At 49.1% G+C, this 23,216-nt stretch overlaps 3 protein-coding genes across 9 annotated transcripts; 2 read left to right on the top strand and 1 right to left on the bottom strand.

The window, feature by feature from the left end:
• Positions 1 to 9,502: 9,502 nt before the first annotated feature.
• Positions 9,503 to 12,555, top strand: LOC117640969 (5'-3' exonuclease PLD3-like). 2 transcript variants are annotated; one of them, XM_034378035.1, is made up of 9 exons: positions 9,503 to 9,820; positions 9,999 to 10,117; positions 10,197 to 10,352; positions 10,437 to 10,617; positions 10,733 to 10,867; positions 10,976 to 11,098; positions 11,225 to 11,565; positions 11,648 to 11,813; positions 11,942 to 12,555. In XM_034378035.1, exons 1-9 carry the CDS (start codon positions 9,809 to 9,811, stop codon positions 12,269 to 12,271), a joined length of 1,563 nt encoding a protein of 520 aa, XP_034233926.1. In that variant the 5' UTR covers positions 9,503 to 9,808; the 3' UTR covers positions 12,272 to 12,555. The 2 variants fall into 2 exon arrangements, with proteins under 2 accessions (XP_034233926.1, XP_034233924.1); XM_034378033.1 differs by having other exon boundaries at positions 9,504 to 9,850.
• On the bottom strand, positions 12,428 to 13,897 carry LOC117640970 (E3 ubiquitin-protein ligase Mdm2-like). The gene is made up of 6 exons (XM_034378036.1): positions 13,695 to 13,897; positions 13,484 to 13,581; positions 13,284 to 13,402; positions 13,092 to 13,202; positions 12,931 to 13,012; positions 12,428 to 12,850 (listed from the first exon to the last, which is right to left on the bottom strand). Exons 1-6 carry the CDS (start codon positions 13,754 to 13,756, stop codon positions 12,615 to 12,617), a joined length of 708 nt encoding a protein of 235 aa, XP_034233927.1. The 5' UTR covers positions 13,757 to 13,897; the 3' UTR covers positions 12,428 to 12,614.
• A 230-nt stretch (positions 13,898 to 14,127) lies between these two features.
• LOC117640968 (exportin-7) lies at positions 14,128 to 22,983 on the top strand. Of its 6 annotated transcripts, none has more exons than XM_034378032.1 (23): positions 14,128 to 14,246; positions 14,365 to 14,422; positions 15,322 to 15,562; positions 15,652 to 15,818; positions 15,899 to 16,123; positions 16,220 to 16,420; positions 16,517 to 16,636; positions 16,715 to 16,861; positions 16,950 to 17,122; positions 17,212 to 17,405; positions 17,493 to 17,598; positions 17,681 to 17,798; positions 17,886 to 17,977; positions 18,077 to 18,221; positions 18,311 to 18,458; positions 18,548 to 18,707; positions 18,799 to 18,989; positions 19,078 to 19,289; positions 19,368 to 19,506; positions 21,201 to 21,278; positions 21,355 to 21,536; positions 21,617 to 21,744; positions 21,949 to 22,983. In XM_034378032.1, the coding sequence occupies exons 2-23, from the start codon at positions 14,408 to 14,410 to the stop codon at positions 22,052 to 22,054; spliced, it is 3,288 nt and encodes a 1,095-aa protein (XP_034233923.1). In that variant the 5' UTR covers positions 14,128 to 14,246; positions 14,365 to 14,407; the 3' UTR covers positions 22,055 to 22,983. The 6 variants fall into 6 exon arrangements, with proteins under 6 accessions (XP_034233923.1, XP_034233922.1, XP_034233918.1 ...); XM_034378031.1 differs by having other exon boundaries at positions 21,346 to 21,536; XM_034378027.1 differs by having other exon boundaries at positions 19,368 to 19,530; positions 21,346 to 21,536.
• Positions 22,984 to 23,216: the final 233 nt, after the last annotated feature.

The raw sequence follows: 23,216 nt of genomic DNA, 5'->3' as shown, positions 1-23,216 counted from the left end.
TCATTAAAAATCGGTTGCGAACTGCAGGCATACAGCGGCACACTGGCCCCAGGCCTTCAGTCCAATAGTCTGACCATGACAGACATCCCCCCCCCCGCTAATTCCAATCTCAACAACAACATCGACAACATGGTATTTGAAGAACCCGCACGAAATATAAAGGCCTAGTTTCATTACTTTCCAAACTACTTTCAGAGCATTATTTTACTCGGTTAGCGCACTGCACGCAGAAATTAACTTTTGACTGCTGTGCTTTCTTTTCCGAGTGCAGTGGCGGAGGTAAGGTCGGAGCGATATAAAATTCTCCGCGAGGCCCCGCCACGCCCTGGCGGTGCTCCGCATTCACAGCGGTCCGCACTTTTGCGCCGCGCCGCGCCCCGGCCGGCCACACCTTGTCCCGTTGTCCCCTTTGGCCGCCGCAGCCTCGCCTCGCCCTGGCCGAGCTGGCCATCTAAATTAATGAAATAGCCGTATTAAAAATGGCAAGGGTACCAACTGCCACGAGGCTCGTTCCGCGAGGTCCGCGTGTGGGGAGCATCGCTCTGTTCTCTCTATGTTTTTATTTAGTGCCCCGAAAATAACCGCACATGCTGTGCTCCTGGGGAGAGGGCGAATAATTGTTGCATCAAAAAAAAGCAGGAAAAACAGGCATTTCGGAAATCGATGAGCCCCTTCCTCGGTCCATCCAATAAGATGTATAGCACGCCGAGTAAAACCCCCGAGCTTAAGGGAAAATTGGGAGCGGAGAAGGCGGGGCGGGGCGGGGCGGGGCGGGGCGGGGCGGGGCGGGGCGGGGCGGGGCCACATCGGACGGATTCGCACCAGGTGTGTCGGACACCTCGCCAGCGCGCGGCGCAGCGCCAGCCGTGGCGGCCCCGGATTATTGGATGTTCGTTAAACGGACGGAGCTCCGCTAGCGGAATGGAGAACGGAGAGGAGAGGCCACCCGGGAAAATTATTGCGTCTTGAGGTAATCTCGAAGCGGGCGACGCGTTTACGATCGATTTATCTCCCCGGCGGGCCTGAAAACCGAATCGAGAAACAATTTTGACGAAATGTTAACGCTAACGACACACTCGCAAGCGCTTGGGTGTAGTTTTTGTCTGCGGAAAGAGAGCCACGGCCGCACGATAAAGATGCCCGTGCCCTTCAACTTCCGTGCCGCCCCGCGGCCCCTCGCGCCCGCAGTCCTCCTGATCGGCAGCGTGCTCGGCACGCGCGCGCGGCGTGCTGCCTACGCCGCCGACTGCGGGCGCTCCGACGCGCGCGGCTCGGACTGCAGCGCTGCCGCGTGCGGCTGGACAGCGCCGTCAGCTCACGTCCTCCAGGGGCGTTCCTCCAGGGGCGTACCTCCAGGGGCGTACCTCCAGGGGCGTTCCTCCAGGGGCGTACCTCCAGGGGTGCACCTTCATGGGCGCACCTCCAAACGGCCCTCAAGACGTCCACCTTGATTCCCGAGGCCACCCACCACCACCGCGACGGCCGACGACGACGGAAAAGAAGTCCCAGTCCCCAGGACGTCATCGCCTCTCGCCTCCTTCCACGGAATTAGAGCGAATTGCGCCACCGCGTGGAAACCTCAGGCTGAGTAATTATTCTCGGCCGGCGAAGAAAGGGAAAAAAGGGGAAGGGAGGAGAGAGAAATGAGCCGTGAGTAACGGGGGAAATGGACCTGACGACGAATGTAAATAAAGGAGATAAAAGCTCGGCGGGCGACAAGGTTGGGGAAGGGGGGCGGGAGGGACGCGCCTTCGCCTTGAGAGGATCAGAGTGATTGTGCCCCACCTGAGCTCTAAGTGGGATTTACCTGGGGCGCCGGAGAGGAATCTGTTTCGATAACGTATTAGTCCCGCCTGTCTCCCCCTCCTCCTCCCCCTCTCCCCCTTCCCTACTTCCGACCCACTTCCGGGCGATTCTTTCCCACCACTTCCTTGTCCGTGCGGGAATGGAGACCCATGTGCAGGATAAATGTCCCCAGAGACGTTTCGCGGCCAAAGCTTTCAATCGTGGCGGAGTGGGGAGTGGCGGGGAGTGGAGTGGCGTTGTGGGGAGAGGGCAAGGCAGAAGGAAGGGGTCGCGCTCCCCGATGCCGCCCCCGCGCTCGCCGCTCAAACAGCGCGCCGAACAGCGAACAGCGCGCCGCGCCCCCCAAGTGTCCCGACGAGAAATCCGCGCGGATGCAGCCAGCAGCGAGGCCGGATAGGGCCACTGTGAGCTGCGAGGGCACGGCAGATGTTTTAATGTCGCCGTCCCGTGTTATTTATCATTGTTTTGATGCAAAACTTTCCAAATTGCGTTCCGCGACGAGGCGGCAGAAACGTGTGACAACAACACGGGGCGAGCGGAACGCGGCGCGCGGGTGCCGGACTCGGAATTGCAAACCATAATGAGAAACGACATTGTATCAACATGTCGAAATTACGAACGGAACGGAAACGGGTCGCAAAACGGCGCGCACGCCGCCCCGCCCGCCTCGCCCTGGGAACGCGCGGCTGCGCGCGGCGCCCTGGCCCAGCTGGACTCCCGCCAGCCTCCCGCCGGGCCCGGACAGCCCGGCCGCTCTGTCTCTCTCGCGCTCGCGGGGCGCCACGAGCGCGAAAGACAGAGACAGAGCGGGGCGGGCGCCATGGTGCCCCAGCAGCGCCATCTCTGTTTTCATAATTTCGTTGTCGTGCACCAGTCTTGACATCAACACTGCGATGCGTGTGCCTGTGTGCGTGTGTTTGTAAACGGTGGAAATGAAAGCAAACGAGGTACAGAAGAGGGGCATTATTAATGCAGCGCTCCGCCGGCAACAGAATGCCGAATGGTTTGATTCACCGAACTACATTCACAGCGGACGTTCTGAGAAGAGACGAACCAGACTGCCGGAACGCTGCTGCGTGTGGAGCTGCATGGCCAAGTTACGCTAACTACACACCGGGGGCTGGCCGGGCTGGCGGGGCTGCCCGGGAGTAGCGATGATACCCCGCGGTGGGCGCAGGCCCTGGCGCGCGGGGTAGTCCGCAACCACCACATCGACCCGCCCCACCGCATGCAGCAGGCAGACGGGGCTCGGAGGGCAGGTGTAGCGACACGATCAGAACAGATACCCCGCAATGCACGCAGCCGACTCACAGCGTCATTCTCATTCTTTTCTCTCGAAATCGAAAAAACGTGTTATAGACAGCTTTACTAATCTGATGACACCGGGACGAACTGTTGGTCGAAGCACTGTCGCGACGTCCTGGGCTTGCCTAGGAACGCCATCACTGCTCTTAGTTAGCCAACATAGCGTCGCTACATTGTTTAAAATCATTTTATTTGTACACATGTTTGTACAAGAGTCTGTACACGGATCTTAACATTGCTCTGAACTGAAGCAAAGTATTCCGCAGGGGAATGTTTCATTCTTGTGTGGAATGCGAGTGCAGGTGACCTTTCCATTGTGAAATGTCGGACCAGTCTGGAAATGGCCGCTGGTCGCTCAGGCCGAAAAAACGAAAAAAGGCGGAATGGAAAGGTTTAGCCACAGCGACCGCTCAGGCAAAGGTGGCCCGATCCGTCAGCAGCAGACAGGCCTGGGCCGTGGGGCCGTGGGGCCGTGACGCTAAACATCCAATTAACCTGCGCCAAACATTCAACCTCCAAGTCCCCGCGGCCATGCCGTTTCTTTGGGGCGGCCCGGCCAGACGGCCCGGACGGGCCAGACTGCCCCCAGCGCCCGCGGCCAGCCCGGCCAGCCCGGCCAGCCCGTGCACAGTGGGGCGTGCGGAGCTGCTGTTTATTTTTCTGGATGGGATTCGCGAAAGACTCGCATCAAAACAGTCAGGCGGGGCGGTGTGGCGTGCTGGCTGGCCGGCTGGCCCGGTCGACCCCCGCGGCTGGTGCTTTGATACCGTTTCACGCATGGGCTGCCGCCGGGATTACTCGATGGGGGCGACGGCGCCGCCGGGGCTCGAACCCGGGGCGCGACCCGCCCGCATTCTAATTCTTTCCCAGTACCACCGCCCCGTGCTGTTCCCCAGCCCCACTTTGCATAGCCGGCCGAGGGAGCCACGCGTGTCCGGCCCCAGCGCGCTGTCCGCGGCCGGAGGGTGGCCCACTAGTGGCGCGGACACCACGACGACGGCCTTGCCTGGCGGCGCCGCCCGCACCGCCCGCACCTGGCAGACGAACGGGCCGCCAATCTAAAGCACATTACCCCCCCCCCCGGGCCCAGCGCGTATTCATAGCCCCGCGAGGCGTGGCGGGTCGGCGTGTGTCGGCTCAAGGAGGCCGGGAATACCCCTTACGGGCCCTACAGGCCCTACACCTCGCCGTTTATGCGGGGCAAGTGGGCAAGTAGGCCTCCGCATTGTTGTTGTTGTTGTCGAAGGCGGGGTGGCGGTGACGCTGGACACGCGAGGCAACAGGTCTGCTGCATAGGGTCTGCAGGGCTGGGGGGGGGGGGGATGCCGCAGAGGTGCTGCGCGTCCTGCGGCGGGCGGCTAAGGCTAGCGGCCTCTGCTCTGTGGCGGTGACCCGGCGGCCCGACGCGACGGGCTGGCGACCACACTGCAAGGCGGGTGTAACTTTATCGCGTCCACAGCACACAACCATGTCGCGCAGCTTTCTGGTAATTAAAGCCCGTACACGCCCCGTCCCGAGAGCAGTGACGCACCCAACTGGAGTGTGTGTGCGTGCCTGTGTGTGTGTGTGTGTGTGTGTGTGTGTGTGTGTGTGTGTGTGTGTGGTGTGTGTGATGCGCGTGAGTGTGGTCGCATCGCAGGGGATTTACGAAGCCCCGACGCCTTTCCCGCCACTTTCCCGCCACTCGCTAGCGCCCCGGCACGGCGGCACGGCGGCAGGGGAAGTGCCCCGATGGCGGTCGTGATAGCACGGCGCCCCGCACGGCGCACGGCCATGGCGGCTTGGCGGCCTTGGCCCTCCGCACGCGCGTGTCCTTACCCTTCCGCGAGGCCCAATCAAGGTCAAGTCAATCACGCGTGCAGCCCGCAGAAACAAAAAAACACGCCTTGATTTTAATAGATCGCGGCCGGATATGGAGGCGAATGAAAAATTGCCGGAAGGGTGTTGTCCGGCGCGGAGGCAGCCCCCATCCCCCCACCCCGTTTTCCCCCTCCCGTTTCGCCGAGCGGCCGAAGGTAAACTCGTCCTTTCTCGCCGTGGATTGCACTCATCGACCCGAATCGGCCAACAAAGGCGTCGAGGTGGTCGAGGAGGCCGAGGTGGCCGTGGTGCCGCCCACGCCGTGGTCGAGGTGCTGCGCTCAGGGAGAAGCGACGCCGTCGACCTGGGGAGACCACTGAGCTCTCACGATCGAGAGCCACTGCCGCCTAGGTCACCATTGCAGTTGCCCTCGACCGCCAGAACTCACAGGTTTCCAATTCTCGTCGGAGTACAGGCCTACCCCGCCAGTCCCACCAGGCCTGGGAGCCGCGGGCGCGAAGGGCTGCAGTGCGGTGACTCGCTTTGCTCGCGCTTTGCATTCCCTGCGGGGGTGGGGGGAGAGTCCGGAAGGCACGTCCACTTTGATGCAGAGCAGGCAGAGCAGGCAGAGCAGGCACAGCCCCTCTCGGATCGATCCTCGACGTTCTTTGATTGGTTTGGCGCAGAAAAGTTGGCGGGGCGGCGCGCCGCGCACTCGCTGCTGGAGTGTCAAGGGCGAAGGCCTCGCGCCTCGCAGCGCCTCCCAACGCCTCGTCACGCTAGTTTGTACACAACCCCCTCCCTGTTGGCCTTTTCCGGGGGCTCGGCGCACTACTGCGTGACTGGCCCGCTGCTTTTGGGTTTAGTTTCCAGCAGCGATCTGTACCCAAATTCTTCCCTACGCCGACAAATTCCCCCTCCCCGTCAGACCCGTTGAAATTACGCGTGCAGGGAAGAGTCGCGTCGAAATGAATTACAGCGTCGTTACACGGCCCGGCGGTCCCAAGGCTGCGCCCAAGGCTCCCAAGCGGCCGCGACCGGTCGCGACGCCGCGGTGTCTGCACACACTCCAGTGACAGTGACCTGTCCTGCCGCGCAGGCGCGCCGGCCGCACGAGAGGCAGACGCCCTAGCCTAGAGCCTAGCCCTAACCAGCCCTAGAGCACCCTAGAGCCTAGCCCTAGAGCCCTGCCCAGAGCCCTAGCCCTGAGCCTAGCCTGACCCTAGCCCTAGAGCCCTAGCCCTAGAGCCCTAGCCCTAGAGCCCTAGCCCTAGAGCCCTAGCCCTAGAGCCCTAGCCCTAGAGCCCTAGCCCTAGAGCCCTAGCCCTAGAGCCCTAGCCCTAGAGCCCTAGCCCTAGAGCCCTAGCCCTAGAGCCCTAGCCCTAGAGCCCTAGCCGACTACTGAGCCCTAGCCCTAGAGCCCTAGCCCTAGAGCCCTAGCCCTAGAGCCCTAGCCCTAGAGCCCTAGCCCTAGAGCCCTAGCCCTAGGCCCTCTTGTCCGGCCGCGGCACTCCCCGCCTTGACCTTGAGCCTGGGCTGCGGGACGGGCGGCCACACGGCGGAGCGAACAGAACACAGAAACAGCCCTTGGATTGGGATCGCGTGCGCCGCACTGCAGCCCAAGGGCCCGAAGGGGCAAGGGCCACTACTCCACTGTAAGGGCCTCGAGGCCCCGAGGGCGCGGCGGATCGGACGGACGGCCACTCCGCGGACTCGACGGGGAGGTCGCTAATTGCGGGTCGGCCAGCCTTTCTGGCGATTGGGAGCGTCCCCCCCCCCCCCGTCCCCTGCCGCCACTAGGTCGACGTCGACTGGAGGAAGGGGGAGGGGGAGGCCGGGGCCGAAGCGTTCGCGACGACAAATAGGAGTCATTTGTCCGGCCGCGGGACGAGCTGCTGTCGCTGTGTCTCTCTCGCACCTGCGGCGGACGCCGCATGAGTGCGAGAGAGACAGTGCGGCGAAAACGACTCTCGGAATCAATCTGCTGAGCTGGCTCTGGATCGGGATCGAGGTGCGCGGGCGTGGCGGGGGCGCTACACCAGCCGCGCCACACGACACGGCAACGGCATGCAAATGTTTGGCGGACACCGCGAGTCACGCGCGGGCCGCGGAGCGGGTAAACCCGAGGCACCGCCAGGCGAGCCGCCAGGCCGGGCACAGCGAGCCGAGGCTGGAAAGGCCAAAACAAAGGCAGGGGCTGCTGGCTGGCCTTGAAAGCCTTCAAACCGCCAAACTAGATGCCGTCAGTACTTTTCCTGGGCTCCGTTTTCGCGGTAATGCCAGCAGTTTCTGCCCCTGAATTTTCCGGCCGCGCGTTGGCGGCGTGCGGGTGCCGGTGTGCCTGTGGTGCGTGCCCGCTGCTCGCTGCTCGCCGTCGTGGGCGTCGCCCTCCGTCTCGTCCTTGCCGCCTGCAGGTGGCGCCGTGCTGCAGGCTGTTTCCGAGAGTTGTTTTCGTCTCTCTCGCGCCGCAGCTGCCCGCCCCACGAGTAGTGCGAGAGAGACAGGGGCGACGAAAACGACCCTCGCTGCCGCGCTGCCGTTTGGTCGGCAGTCGATGCGGTGCCCGTCGGTGCCCGTCCAACGCGTCCAACGCGTCCTCGCCGATGAGAACGCCAAACGGTTGTTGACATGGCGCCGCTCGCGCACGCGGCGGTACGCCCACGCGATATTACAGTGGCGCATGGAAAAGGGGAGGGAGGGGGGCTCTTCCCGACCCGCAGCGGCCCGCGGCCCCACAAACGCCCTTGGAGTTGCAATTAGTAGAAACAGGGAGAAGAGAGGAGAGAGGGGGCTTTACAGCGCCCCTGTTCATAGCCACTGTGGCTTGAGGACAAGATCACACCGTGTGCTATTTTCGACGCCCCCCCCCCCGGGCCAAAAAAAAGCTGTTAGCTACATTGACGGCAGCACTGTTGCTCCTTTTTACCGCCGCAAAAAGGGAGGGGGCGCGGCGGGGCGGGGCGCGAGGGGAAGGGTTGGGGTGGGCCGCCACGCCGCCACGCCAGGGCCGCGATAGTGTGAGGTGAGGCCAGGGGTGCCGGGGGTGCTAGGGGTGCCATGCCGCGGGTTGTGGGCCGTGCGCCGTGGGCCCCAAGGTGAGGCAGCGCAGTCCGCAGTCATGAGTGGCGCGCGCCCCCGGCATGGCGGCCTCTGCGCCCCCGAGGCCCCCGCGCCTCCCGCGGCCACCGCGCGCCGTAGCAGCGCCCGCAGCGGGTTGTCCTCGCCGTCGTCCGCGTCGCCGCAGCACCGCGCCGAGGACCACCTGACCTGAGGGGGCACAGCGACTGAGGACAAGAGCTTCCAGGTGAGTGCAGGCAGGCAAGTGTGTCTTCAAAGAAAGCGAGTCACTCGCCGCGTGCAACGCGTTCGAAAGATTTTGACACGGGACTGTTTCGATTTTACTCGGTTGCAATCTCCACGTGCGAACGCGACATCCTGACGTGACGTGACGGCTCGGCCAAACGCCAATCGGCGCACGAGCCGCGAAGCAGCGCAGCATGTCGTCGCGTTTCGGGGTTCGCGTGGCGTGGCGGTGCATGTTGCGCATGGCGTGCCTGCAATTAAACGTGCGGCCTGGCCTCGGCCTCGACCTCGGTGACGACGACTGACGGCCGGCCAGCTCGGCGCCGAAACCTCAAAACACTTTCCCCGCGTCGCCGTGGTTCCAGGTTCCAGGATGCCCAGCCCCTTCTGGTCCGGCTTCCCGTGGGGCAGCAGCGGCCAGGGCGAGGCCGAGGTCGCCGACGAGGAGCAAGCGGTGTGCGGCGCGCCGCTCGCGCCCAAGAGCATCCACGACGGCCTGCTGCAGATCGGCTCGCAGGTGCGTAGCGGTAGGGCAGGGCGGTGGGACGGTGTGCGGTGCGATGGGTGGCGCAGCCATGGCGCAGCAGCCCCCGGGGAAGCCACCCGGTGCTGGCGTCGCGCCGCTAGACTCGGCCTGGCTCGGCCCCTGAGGAGCTGTTGATGGCCGCCGAGCCGAGTGACTGTGACGAGTGTAGGGTTGGTCGCGTCGCAGCCCCCCGGTACCCCCCGGGACTGCGCTGACCCCGGGGCTGACCGCGGCGTTTGTTGTTCCGCTGCGCAGGCATGCCACATCTTGGTGCACCGCATCGACTCCGCCGCGGCTGAGGCCCTCCACCGGCACCACCAGCGTCCTCGGACACCGCCGGCGGGCAGCTCGTCGGGGCGTTCGCGGCCCCGGTCTGCGGAGCCCCACCACTCTCGCAGTCCCAGCCTCGCCAGGGGCCTGGGCCACGACCCCGAGCAGTACGTGGTGCTGCTGTCCGACCAGGGCCTGCCGAGGCCGAGGCCGTCCAGGCCCGCCACCAGGCCGCCCACCTTGAGCCTCGGCAAGTCGCCGCTGGCCTTCGAGGAGAGGAAGGCGTCGACGTCAACGTCCGTGGCTGCGGTCAGTTTCGGGAACCAACATTCGAACTCTACGCGGTTCTGATTCTGCTCCATCTGGGGGACTAGCTTAGCTACCCACCGCCTTTCGCCCGGCACTGGGACTGCGCTGGGCAGGCATTTTGAGGGACCGCGTCACGTTAGGGCCTTCTTGGTGCTGACTATGCATGCCCCGCCACGTCCACGTCGACCCACAGTCTTCCGTTGCTGGTCCTGTAGATTCGACACTTTGAACGGATCGCGCTCCGGAACGTGACCGGTCCTGCTTCTTCCGTTTCCCCCTCCACACCACCAGCCACCCCTCCGCTCTCCCCTCTGCAACAGCTGCGAACGTCAACAAACAACAAAGGCGTCCCGCCGGCGGCTGCTGTGCTGCTCTGCTGCCCGCATTATTTTATTTCGTTGATCGGATCGGTCGGGATGGATATGCCTGTAGAGTGAAACTTTAGCGCTCGCGCTGTCCTCCCACCGCGCCGCGTGGCTCCTTGTAACCATGAAAATAACCGTGAGTCAAAACCTCGACGGGAAGGTTAAAGTGAGTTTTGTCCTTACTTTGTTTTCATTGAAGGTCGAGGCGAAGAGATGTGTCATTACTTGGTCATTCACACCGAGATTTAAAGGATTTGTTTAAAGTTATGTTCACAGACTGATGCTGTTGTGTGTTTTGTTTCCTTTGTCACCAGGTACCGTCATCCAAAAAGCTTAGCTCAGTGCCCGATGAAGATGTGGATCAATGGGGATCCCGCTTTCTCATGCGATCAGAAGAGGATCTTTCCTTCCCTCACCACCCTCAACACTCCAAGTAATTCATTGTGCTTCAATTCTTGTTGCTTTATTCGAGGTGAATTCAGTGTTTTCATAGCACTCCTGTTCATTTTCAGGTGGAGTTCTCGAGGGTGGTGTAAACCTGCTTACATTCCCATCTCCATTATTCTCATTATGATCATACTGGTGGTTCTTTTGCCTCTTTTAGAACAATCAGAAAATTGGAATGAAAAATTAAAGCTAGATGGATTGTCATGTCAAAATTCTTGCAGGTAGTTATTCATTTACTTGTCCCTTTTTAATTACATGTGTGTTAAATTTATACAAATGTTTAACGAAAAACATGTATTTTCTAGGATATCATTGGTGGAAAGTATTCCTGAGGGGTTGACTTATCCACCAGAAGCCCCAAAGTTCCCCTCCACTTACGATACATGGAATCAACTGATAAATATATCTCAAAGCTCGATTGAAATTGCAGCATTGTACTGGAGTCTTCAAGGAGCTGACGTCTACCCACACCCATCTGCTTATCAAGTAAGGCAGATTTTACTCGCCTAATAACCTTATAGTAATCCTTAATCCTTGAGATCATTTAGGCTTTCCCACTGCAGTGTGCTTCCTCTTTATCCTAGTTGTTTTTATTTACTAGGGTGAAGACATATTCAAGAACCTTTTAGAAGCATCAGCAGAACGGAACATCAAATTGAGAATTGCTCAGAATTCTCCCTCCCGGGATATGCCCAGCCCTGATACTGAAGAACTTGTGAAGAAAGGTCTTGCAGAGGTGAAGTTGCCCATTATTCTACATAGTGATTAAGTATAAAGTTGCATTCCACATCTGTGGCAGCAGTGTTTCTTGGTTTCTGATGAAGTTCTTTTCTACTTTTGACAGGTTAGAAGCTTGAATTTTGCTCGTTTGCTAGGAGGAGGTGTCTTGCACACTAAATTTTGGATTGTAGACCGCAAGCATGTCTATCTTGGAAGTGCAAATATGGACTGGCGCTCTCTGACTCAGGTATGGTTTATAATTGGTGCATTAGTCACAGCAATCTTAAAAAAAATTAAGTGAATTTGCTGCTGAGAGTTTCTATTTTTATCTTCTTTTTTTTTTCTTGCCTCCCCGTCATTTTCTTGCTTGTAGGTGAAAGAATTGGGGGCTGTCATTTATGACTGTCCATGTATGGCAAATGACTTGTTAAAAATATTTAATGTTTACTGGGACCTTGGCACAGAGGAGGCTGTGATTCCTCCTAGATGGCCGCAGACATATAGCACTGAATTCAATATGGTCAAGCCAATGAATTTAACTTTGAATGGAGTTCGAGCCAACACTTTCCTTTCTAGTTCCCCCCCACCCTTCTGTCCAGGAGGGCGGTCAGGGGATGGAGACACTATAGTTGACATAATTTCAAAATCTGAAAAGTTTGTCTACATATCAGTCATGGACTACATCCCTATGATGATCTACACACCAAGGCCAAAGTAAGACATGGTTTTCAATTTTATCAAGCTGTAGGAAATAAAATTTATGTTTATGTCATCTTTTTCATCATTTTTTCTAAAGGTATTGGCCCATTTTTAACAATGCACTGCTAGCTGCAGCATTAAATAATACAGTAAATGTTCGAATTCTAATGTCATCTTGGAACCACACCAGAAGGGCAGAGATTCAATTTCTGAAGTCACTGGAAGAAGTTTCTGGCTCTTACAAGAATGTCAACATTGAAGTTGTGAGTATAAGACCATTATTTCCCATTTGCTCTCCAGTTACAAGATAAACAAAAAGTGTCATCAGAATCAAGTATACTCGTGCCAAGTCTCACATCTAATTCATTTTTCTTTTTAATTGAATTTTCAGAAGCTGTTCAGAGTTCCCGCAACTCCTGACCAGCAAAAAATACCCTTTGCACGGGTAAACCATAACAAGTATATGGTAACTGATAATGCTGCATACATTGGCACTTCAAATTGGTCTGGGGATTATTTTGTTGACACTGCTGGGGTAGGATTAGTTGTGAAACCTTCCATTTCTAATCGTAAGAAAAATCCTCTTCCTATTCGTGACCAGTTGCAATCTATTTTTGAAAGGGACTGGAACTCACCATATGCTAGTCGTCTTTCAGATTTGTCACATAACGATATATCATCTATGTTCTTGGATCAGACTACTAATTTGAACTATTTTTAATCATTTCCCACTAATTTGTATATTTTTCAAGGCCTCATTTTTTGGCAAATTAGTTAGGACAATGTATCATCAGTATATGCACATAATTCTCTTTCATATTATTCAAGTGGATGGTGGTTTATATTTTTGCTGGAACTTTCAAGTAAGGAGAGCTAATGAAAAAATAGTTACAGTAACTTTATTTTGACTAAGATTTTAAAAATTATGACTATATTAGTCTCATGTCTTCTCTCTTTAAATGAATTTGTAGATAGGAATAAAATGAATTAAATGACCAACCTCAAGTCATGCTTAGTGATTTCTGCATTATTTACATTTTAAATTATCCCCTGGTAAGTTAATTCTACACAACTTGAAAAAGTTTAACAACTTTTGAAATACTTCTATTGCAGTAAGGACATAATTTTCTTTCTAGCCAAAGCCGGTGAGAACATCTATAGCAGTAAATCTGGTGACCTACATCTCCATGGACAAATATGCCATTGCATGGAGCATCCATGCAACATCCACAAACAGTTGGCCTCACAGAGGTTTCATCAGGCTTCATTTCATCAGATGTAGATTGTGAGGAATTGGGTTCTGCAAGAAACAGAAAGTGAGGCTGTGAAACCATGAAAAGATGCAGTGACATTCCTGACTATTGACTAAGAAAGTAGTACCTGAACTTTTGATAGAACTGTTCAATTTTCCAATAACTTTTTTTTTTCTTCTTGGACAAGGCGGAAAAAATCGTTTGCGGTCCTTGAAAAGAAAAATTGATGAAGTAAGAATATTTTGAAATTGTAACGGGACATTCTTAGAATCATAATTTAACACTTACCTTGTGACACCCACGACAATAGAGAAAAGGGGAGCTTTTAACGTTATGGCATCTAATGCATCTGCTCTGCTTAGCTGTTGCAAAGGCAAGGTTGGCAGCTTCATAAATATCCTACCAGGGAAAGAATAAAAATAGATATTGAGTAATTTAGAGGGAAATCAGCACATTTATCACGTTTATCGTGACACTTACTTCTGGTCCAGAAGAAATTTCAGGTAAAGTTGGACAATGTGACGCTGAAGATGCTACTGAAAACTCGGATTCCAGTGATGACGATTCACTCTCAGTGTCTGGAGTGTCCTGGCAGGATGCTGTAATGTTAAAAAAGTACAGTTAGCTTCCATTTGAGATGCAATTGAAAAGGGACGAAAATGCGGGAGAGTAAATATCACCTGTGAGTTCCTCTTGAGCACTGCAAACGCTTTCGTCCATATCTGATGGAGACAGATCAGACTCTGATTCAAGCTTAAACTCGCGAGTCATTATGGAGCTGTTCGAAAGATCGAGGGCGTTAGATCACTGTGGGCGTACCCTACTGCATTCACAAATTTCACACTCAGAGCAGCCCCACCAAGGCTCACCGCAACTGTTGAAGGTACTCACTTTACTGCGGAGCAGACGTCGCCCAGGGAGAAACGGGGAACGGGAACACAAACAACGTCCATGGTCACAGTGACTCAGTTTCAGTGATTCAGTGACAACAAGTAGAACAGGAGTGAGCTTGCCAGAGAGTCAAAACGTGCAATGGCTGCATACGGCAATGCAGAAACAGTGCAAGTTCAGACAAGTTGAAACGGGAAAGGGTGAGTGTGTGTGTTTGTGTTTACAAAAACAGCAAACCGCAGTCTCCAACACGGTTACAAACAATCTCAGTCACGTAGCTTTTCAGACAACTCCCTTACTTATTCTAAATTTATTTCAATATTTTATTACGTTCTCATTTCAGTTTTGACGAAATGAAAAGAAATTATGTTGTTTCCAGTGTCCTGAAACTAAAATCTTTAGTTTTGAGAGTTGGCACTGCAATCCTCTGCCGGTAGTGTTTTGTTCGTCGTTGTAGATTCGTTTATGACGTCACGAATGATTGCGTTTAGGGGCAAACATTTTACTTTGCATCACTTTTACTGCCGGACTGTTGATTGAAATGTTGCCATAGTACGTTCTCTACGTTTTATGGGCGCTCTTTAGGCATTTCATCGCTTGCCACCAAGCACTTTAATCTCTGACTAGAAGCACAGATTCGTAGTTTCAAAACGCTCTTCGTTGTTTGCAGATAGCGCTGCGTTCGCTTCCCCTGATGCCGATGCAAAGTGAAAATGGCGGACGAACAGGTGAGCCAAACAAGTTTCAAATTTACTTTATTTTGCTAGATTATTGTATTAACCGGCATCGGTCAAGACTCTACATTATTGCTGTTATTATGGGACGTGTTATTCGCGACACCGGACAATGGCCAGATCGTTTCATGATCGCGGGAACGGGCGGTTCTGGTGGTCAAGTTTTCTCGTCTGTAATTCATTGAATTCTCTGAATATAAATATTTTAGGAGCTCGATGTATTGCTGCGCCGTGTCTCGCTTTCTGACAGGATTGTCGTAACTGACTGGCAGTCCCGGCGTCCTGTCAGTACTTTTTGCATTTGTCAGCAACCGCCCGCCTTAACCTTCCCGTGTCGGCTGTCCCCTGTGGTCTGTGACTGTGTCGTTGGGCCAGGTCCGTCGTCCTGTCCTAGTGTACTCTGTAGGCTTGTACACTTGCTCACAAACTTCCGTATACTGATGAACTTGTGCCTGTTAGACACTGGTATTCCGATTTATGCCCTTGCGTGTCGCTTGTGATGGACCCATGGCCTGTTTTCCGTTTTGCGTCGTGATATGTCAGTGAGGGAGCAATGATGCAGATATCAACAAAGTCAACACAATGGTACAAATTGTCCTTAATGTTCTTATTCAAACACCACACTGGTCTCAGATTCCTTCTGTCATAGGATCTCAATCATTTGATCAATGAGCAACTGCTGTGTTGAAGTTCATGTGATTTTTATCCCATAACCTTGCCATCTGATTTTGTAATCATAACCTTCACATCTTGACGCGAACAAAAGTCAAAAATAAATAAATTTTCAAAGCTACATGAATGGGGGAACCGTTTTCAATATTTTACCCCATTCTTTTTAGTTCAGTGAATGCTACTGTCAGCTGCCATAATAATTTGGTTTAATTTTGTTTCAGGAGGTACATCAGTTAGAATTGCTTTGCAAACAGTTATATGAATCACAAGACTCTGCTCAACGTGTTGAGGCTGAAAAGGCATTAGTTGGATTTCAAAATGCTCCAGACACGCTATCAAAGTGTCAACTTCTTCTTGACCGTGGGGACTCTCCCTATGCCCAGCTCTTGGCCGCCACAACGCTCACCAAACTCGTGTCCAGATCAGCACAGGGTCTCAGTCTTCAGCAAAGAGTGGACATTCGTAAGTTATGTCTCATTGTCTGTGTGCTCTTCTGACTGCGTACATTATCTGTGATAAAATTACATTTTTTTAAATTTTCCACCCTTTAGGAAATTACATTTTGAATTATTTAGCTACTCAGCCTAAGCTTCCTGGATTTGTCATTCAAGCACTTGTTACTTTGTTTGCAAGAATATCAAAACTAGGCTGGTTTGATAATGATAAAGATGAATTTGTGTTTCGCAATGTTGTTACTGATGTGACAAAATTTTTGCAGGTAAGTGCCACAGTACTTTGTGTTCCTAACTGAGTAAATTAATTGTTACATTAGTTCTAATTTGGAGCATTACCTTTCAGGGTTCGGTTGAACATTGCATGATTGGAGTTCAGCTTCTCTCTCAGCTAACATGTGAAATGAATCAAATATCAGAAGCTGATGCCAACCGCTCTTTGACTAAACATAGGAAGATTGCATCGTCGTTTCGAGATACACAACTATTTGAAATATTCAGACTTTCTTGCACTCTACTAGGAACAGCTAATGGAAATTGCAAAAGTTTAAATTTTAATGATGAAGGACAGGTATGTATTGATTTCTCAATCCTGTTTGCCATAAGGCATCTCACTAAATTTTTATGCAGTTATTCTAAATGTGTGTTGTGATTTTTATTTTGACAGCATGGTCTTCTAACTCAGCTCCTAAGATTAGCACACAACTGCTTGACATTTGATTTTATCGGAACGTCAACAGATGAGTCATCAGATGATTTGTGTACTGTTCACTGTCCAACTAGCTGGCGGCCAGCTTTCCTCGACTTCTCCACTCTGAAATTGTTTTTCGATCTGTACCACTCATTGCCGACTACCCTTTCACCTCTTGTTAGTATGCATGGGAAAGTTTTGGCTTTATCTCATTTTTGTGTTTTCTTCTGAAGAACATCCTTAAATACCCTCAATTTTCTCTTGTGGTTCCAGGCCTTGTCTTGTGTTGTACAAATTGCGTCGGTTCGGCGATCGCTGTTCAGCAACACAGAGAGAGGGAAGTTCCTTACACATCTTGTAAATGGTGTTAAACAAGTACTCCTGAACCCTCAGGTTTGTAAATTAATTTTTTCTTTTTATTTAGATACTACAGTGATGTTTGATAATAAAAATTGTGTTGTTACATTGCAGGGGTTGAGTGATCCTAGTAATTACCACGAGTTTTGCCGACTTCTTGCTCGCTTGAAGTCTAATTACCAGCTTGGTGAATTAGTAATGGTGGATAATTATCCTGAAGCAATTCAGCTTGTTGCCAAATTCACAGTTGAAAGTCTTCAGGTGTGGCTTTTTTTTTAAGTCCAAAATTAAAAAAAAAAAAGTATGATGAAGTTTTCTTAAGTTTTACTAATATGAAGTTCTCTTTCAGATGTGGCAATTTGCCCCCAATAGTGTCCATTATCTACTTAGTCTCTGGCAACGTATGGTAGCCTCAGTACCTTATGTGAAGGCTAAAGAACCTCATTTGCTAGAAACTTATACCCCTGAAGTAACCAATGCTTACATCACATCAAGATTGGAATCAGTGGCTGTTGTTGTTAGGTATTTTATAAGCTTCCCTTTTAACTTGGGATGGGTACTTAATTTATTGGTTAGTGCTGCAGCTTACCAGTGTACATTACTGTTTCCAGAGAGGGCTTGGAGGATCCTCTAGATGACTTAGGTATGGTACATCAACAGCTAGAACAGCTTTCAGTCATAGGACGTTGTGAATACCAGAAAACATGTGCACTGCTTGTAACATTATTTGACCAAGCTGCACGTCTTTACCAGGAGCTCATAAGCACTCCAACTTCAGTACAAATAGATATATCCATTCAGGAAGGTAAGAATGAGTCTCAACCAGCTTTCCCATCTCTCAGTTAACTTAATCACAGTTCATGCTGAGAGTTGCACTTGTTCTCTTTTTCAGGCCGCCTCACATGGTTAGTGTACATAATTGGATCAGCCATTAATGGAAGAGTATCCTTCAATAGTAATGAGGAACATGATGCTATGGATGGGGAACTGGTTTGTAGGTAAGAAACAAACTCATGAAAAAATATGTCTGTAGATTGCCGTGCAGTTTATGCTGTAATATCTTCTGCCATTTTTTTTTAGGGTACTTCAACTGATGAATTTAACTGATTCTCGACTGCCCCAAGGTGGCTGTGAAAAGTTAGAATTAGCAATGCTAAGCTTTTTTGAACAGTTTCGTAAAATATATGTAGGTGACCAGGTAAGGTGACATAAGTGACTTCTTATTTTGTCAGATATCAGTTCTTGATTATTTGTATTCTGAGATAGTAATGTTTCTTATTTCCAGGTTCAGAAAAATTCCAAAGTTTATAGAAGACTGTCTGAGGTATTAGGGCTTAGTGAGGATTCTATGGTTTTAAGTGTTTTCATTAGGAAAATGTAAGTTAAACTGTCTCTTTTTTTTTAACGTAACTCTAAAAGTACATTTTAAAAGTACCTTCTTTAGCTATATTATTTGTACATTGTTTTTTGTTGCAGCATCACAAATCTTAAATTTTGGGGTCGGAGTGAACAGATTATTACAAAAACGCTTCAGCTTTTGAATGATTTGTCTGTTGGTTATAGTTGTGTGAGAAAACTTGTAAAACTGGATGAAGTTCAATTTATGTTGAACAATCACACTGTAAGAAGCCATGATTGTGTGACACATTCATAAGTGAATTTTATTTTATGATTGTTTCAATAATATGTGGCAAATTGTCTGTCTGGCAGAGTGAACATTTCCCTTTCCTCGGAAATTCTGTGGCTGTAAGTGAAATGCGATGTCGTACAATGTTCTACACTTCCCTGGGACGTCTTTTGATGGTTGATCTTGGTGAGGATGAAGATAGATTTGACCAATTCATGTTACCCTTGACTGGTATGTATATTAAAACATTTGCAAACAGACCACCTTATTTATCATGTTCTTTCATATTAAACATTTTGATTTGTGTCTGCTTTTTACAGCTGCGTTTGAATCCATAGGTTCAATGTTAGCTTTGGCAGAAACTCCCATGTTTGCAGCTGAAGAAGCCAAAAAAGCTCTTATTGGTTTAGCCAGAGACTTGCGCGGACTTGCCTTTGCTTTTAATACCAAACCTTCATACATGATGTTGTTTGATTGGGTGTATCCTTGAAAGAATGTTAATGTAGACACCTTGTTTATTTTGTTAATTTTTGTTTTCAAAACATGTTTTATTCCTTAAGCTTTTTCTCAGATATCCAGCCTACACACCCATTCTATTACATGCAATGCAGCTGTGGTTCAGGGAACCCCAGGTTACCACCCCGGTGCTAAAACTTTTCACTGAGTTGGTTCAAAACCGATCTCAAAGATTGTTATTTGATGTGTCCTCCCCAAATGGTATACTGCTGTTCAGAGAAGCCAGTAAAATCATCTGCAGTTATGGTATGCCTACTTTGCAGTAGTTGATGCCTTTATTGCAAAAAGCTGTTTTGTTGGATAGCTTCAGATTAAGGTGTTGCTTTGTTTTCAGGCCAGAATATACTTAATGTAGAAGTGAGCAAAGAACAAATGTATCCAATGAAGTTGAAAGGAATATCTGTCTGTTTCTCAATGCTAAAAGCAGCACTATGTGGCAGTTATGTTAACTTTGGAGTATTTCGTCTATACAATGATGAAGCCCTTGATGATGCATTGAAAACTTTTGTGAAACTTCTGCTGTCTATTCCCCATACTGATCTATTAGTAAGTTCAATTGTTGTGCTGAGTTGTTTCCATTCAGTGGTACTAATTCTTAATCCAATCTTTTTTGTTTCTTTCTAGGATTACCCTAAATTGTCCCAGACATACTACCTGCTCTTGGATTGCTTAGCACAAGACCACATGACCTTTCTAGCCACCTTGGAGCCTCATGTGTTTTTGTGCATTATGTCATCCATCTCAGATGGACTGACTGCTATAGGTGGGACACTGAATCATTTCACAGGTACAGTGCAGCTAGGAAGGGAAGCTTAAGAAATCAGACCAAAATTTTTGTGGTTCCAGTCAAAGTTTAAATGGAAATCATAAGCCTTCTGGGCATTTGCCTCTCGCCTATGGAGTCTTATGGTTAATGATAATTGCTGTTGTTTTTACTATGTGGCCCACACACGCAAACAGCAGCCTCTATTCCAAGGCATACTTTTATTTGAACTTCTCTGAATTTTCCTGATGCATTCATTTATTCAGTTCCTAATTCGTGATAACAAATTAACTCTTTTTCATTTTATTATTATTATTATTAATTTCCTTACCATATGTCTTACGGTTTCTCTCTTTTACATCTGGCCTTTGTTGAACAGTACTAAGTTAGTTTCAGCCAATGGTACTGTCTTCCATTCAGACTCTTAAACTTTGTACACAATCTTTCATTTGTATGTATGGAGCCCTTAATGGGAATAATAGCTTCTGGTACTAAGTAATGTCTGTAGTTGGTCAATGTAAAGAGAGATGCCTTTTTACAAAAAATATCAACAATATTAGCAAAGTGCTAATATTTGAGCACTTTGGGACCTCAAAGAGGAGCATGGAAAATAAGCAACAGCTTGGACATAGTCATTTACTTGCATGCTAGGCTGCTTAACTTGAACATAACATCTTCAATCACTTTGTGCTTCAACTGAATCTTTCTGTTTAACCAGCCTGCTTTTATAGTTAGCAGAATTGGCTCGTGCAAAGAAATTGGAATAATTTTATAATGTTTGCACTCAGGAAGCTTGCTCACTATGCTTTCTCAGAAAATATATTTTCTTACATCTTACTCTTAATTTTGTAAATGCGGGAGTGGAAAATGTAATTTATTCTTGATATGTTTTTTGGCTCAACATCTGTACCAATGCCTTGCCCCAAGCCCTTCTGAAGTCAATTTAGTTTGCGTGTGTGCTGCAATTTCATTGGAAAACTGCGCAAATCAATTTTTTATTGATTATTGATATGAAGTTACTCTTTTGCTCCTCAGTTTAATGTGTTCCCTGGTCTTTCTGCCCTAGCTGCACTGTGCTATATTTCTAGATTTAGTTAAATTTATGTTCCAAACTCCAGTGTGTACCTAGTAAAAGATTCAGATGTGCTAGGTAAATTCACCCTCACTGTGTGCAGGTTTGTCAACACACCTATGTTCCAGGCCCCTACAAATGTGCATGCATGTTGCTTTAACTTGTGATTCATTTCAGTGTGTGAATGCTTTAATAATCATTTTTTTCCAGGGAGAATTTACACATAGTGTTTTCATTTTTGTGACATTTTCATTTCATCCAGATTTACAACATCTTTTTCTGACTTGGAAAAAACAAATTAATTGTAATAAAGCTTTATAGGGGTTAAAATCCTGTTCATCCAACTTTTGATCAGATGTGTTAATGATCTGTATGTGTATGCTTAGGTCTGCACTTCAGAGTTGTTTGGTGAGATAATGTTGTGCTACCTCTGGTATACCTGGGAATTTTGCTGTAACTGGAAAGCGATGGAGAGAGGGTTTTAATTATTAATTAATTATTTCAAATTTTTATCATAAAGAATGTCATTTTGAAGCTTTATCTACCACTTAGGGTCACACCATGGGTGTTTCTTTATCAATTTTTTTTTTTTACAATCTTTGTTTACTTATATTTGTTGCAGATACAATGGTTTGCACAAGTTGCTGTGCAACTTTAGACAATATTGTAACACACCTTTTTAAACAATTAACTCAAAAAGGTAACTGGAATTCTAGTCTCTGCCTTTAACAACAAAAGTATGCTTTTGTTTTGAATTCTCGATTTTGGTGATGCAGGTAAAAAGCCCCGACGTGGAGTTCAGCCTTCTTCAGATATGTTTTTACAAGTTTTGGATTGCCATCCCGAAATACTTCAACAAATTTTATCAACTGTATTAAACACTATCATGTTTGAGGACTGCCGAAATCAATGGTCCATGTCAAGGCCACTTCTTGGGCTCATCCTTCTCAATGAGGAAGTATGTGAATTGTCAGCCACTTTTTTTGTTATTAACAAACATTTTAAATTTCTAATGGTGTTTGATTTCGGTATTTTCAGTATTTTAATCAACTTCGAGAGAACATCGTCCGAACCCAACCTCCAGATAAGCAAGCTTCAATGGCCCAATGGTTTGAAAATTTGATGGATGGAATTGAAAGAAATCTTCTTACCAAGAATCGAGATAGGTATATAATTACTCCTCTATATTCTAACCCGAAAACGAAGAGCCCTGAGTTCTCGCGGTTTATGGCGCCTGCCGCCTTGGCTAGCATTGCAGGTAGCCCTCGACCGCGAGAACCTAGGGCTCTTCGTTTTCTGGTCAGAGTATAATTTGATAAATTGAACTTTTTTCTAAATCCAACTGAACTATTTGTATTTCTTGTCAACAGGTTCACTCAAAATCTCTCTATGTTCAGAAGGGACATCAATGATTCTCTTAAGGGTCCTAATATGGTTGCATCTGTCATCAGTGACACATCCATGATGACATCGTAAGGGAATCAAAAAATATCTCTTTAGTAATGGTTGTTGTTCAACTCTCTGGTCCCAACTTTTACAGAAGTGCACATGACTTCACTACAATGGTTTTGTTTCTTTTGTTCAAACCATGGAAGTCTATTTCATTTCTGTACTCATTGTGGTTCAAAATGTTTGATGATGATGATGATAATTATAACATCTACTGCACTACCAGGAACATTTTGTTTCTCAGAGATAAGTGAATGTGGAGTTTGGATTGAAGCAGAATAAGAAAAAGAGAAATGTTTGGAACCTTTGTAGGGAAATGTTGATGCCAATAGCTAGTTATCAATTGATGTTGAACTTGTGTGTCAGGCACATGGTAATTGAGTGAGAGATTAAACTTTTCTACAGTCCCTGTGATGTGGTATGTTGTGTATGATATTATTTAAGTAATACGAACAAAAACTAAATCACTGTTTAAGGTGTGCATGTGCCACAGAAGACCCTTTTATAAAGCTGTTTGTATTTTTGGTAACTTGAAAAGAACCGGAATAAATTTGGTTCTGAATTCAAAATGCATGTGTGAATGTCAACTGTGTGTGTTTGTGAATTTTGTATGGATTTTTTAAAATACTAAGGTGATACTTGTATAGTGCTGGGCAGGAATTGTAGTTGTTTTTTTTTCTCTTGGGAGTAAGAGTAATATATGCTTACTTTTTATTATGTCAAGAATCTTTTCTCTTTTTTTTTTACCTTTTGATCTTGTACAGTATGCCTTGTTGCCCCCTTTGTAACAATTCCATTTCATTTTTTAACAACTTTCCCTGTGTCTTTGTGATCAGACCAACCCTTAAAGCTACTGTCATGAGATGAAACCAGAGCTTGTAACTACTTATAGTGAAAGTTTATTTCCAATAATAATGATCAAGGCTAATGACGAATAAAGAGAGTTTCTAGTTAAACTGCGGACTTGCGTCTAATTCATTGGTGGGTCGTGAGCCTGGAATGCCATGTCGGGTTCCAGAGATTTCAGGTACGCTCCAGAGTCTTACAGTGGTTGACACGCTTGCGACTGGGAGGGCGTTGTGGTTGTTCTTACGCTGTCGCCTGAGCGTCCATAGGGTTGCCTACGCGCCAGTGCGGCAGAGGCTTTCACTTAGACCACCTTGGCAGTCATCTCTGACATTGTGACCCC

Source organism: Thrips palmi, unplaced genomic scaffold (assembly GCF_012932325.1).
Source record: "Thrips palmi isolate BJ-2018 unplaced genomic scaffold, TpBJ-2018v1 HiC_scaffold_15, whole genome shotgun sequence".
In the NCBI taxonomy this organism is placed as follows: Eukaryota; Metazoa; Arthropoda; class Insecta; order Thysanoptera; family Thripidae; genus Thrips; species Thrips palmi.
This window is presented reverse-complemented; position numbering and strand designations above follow the sequence as displayed.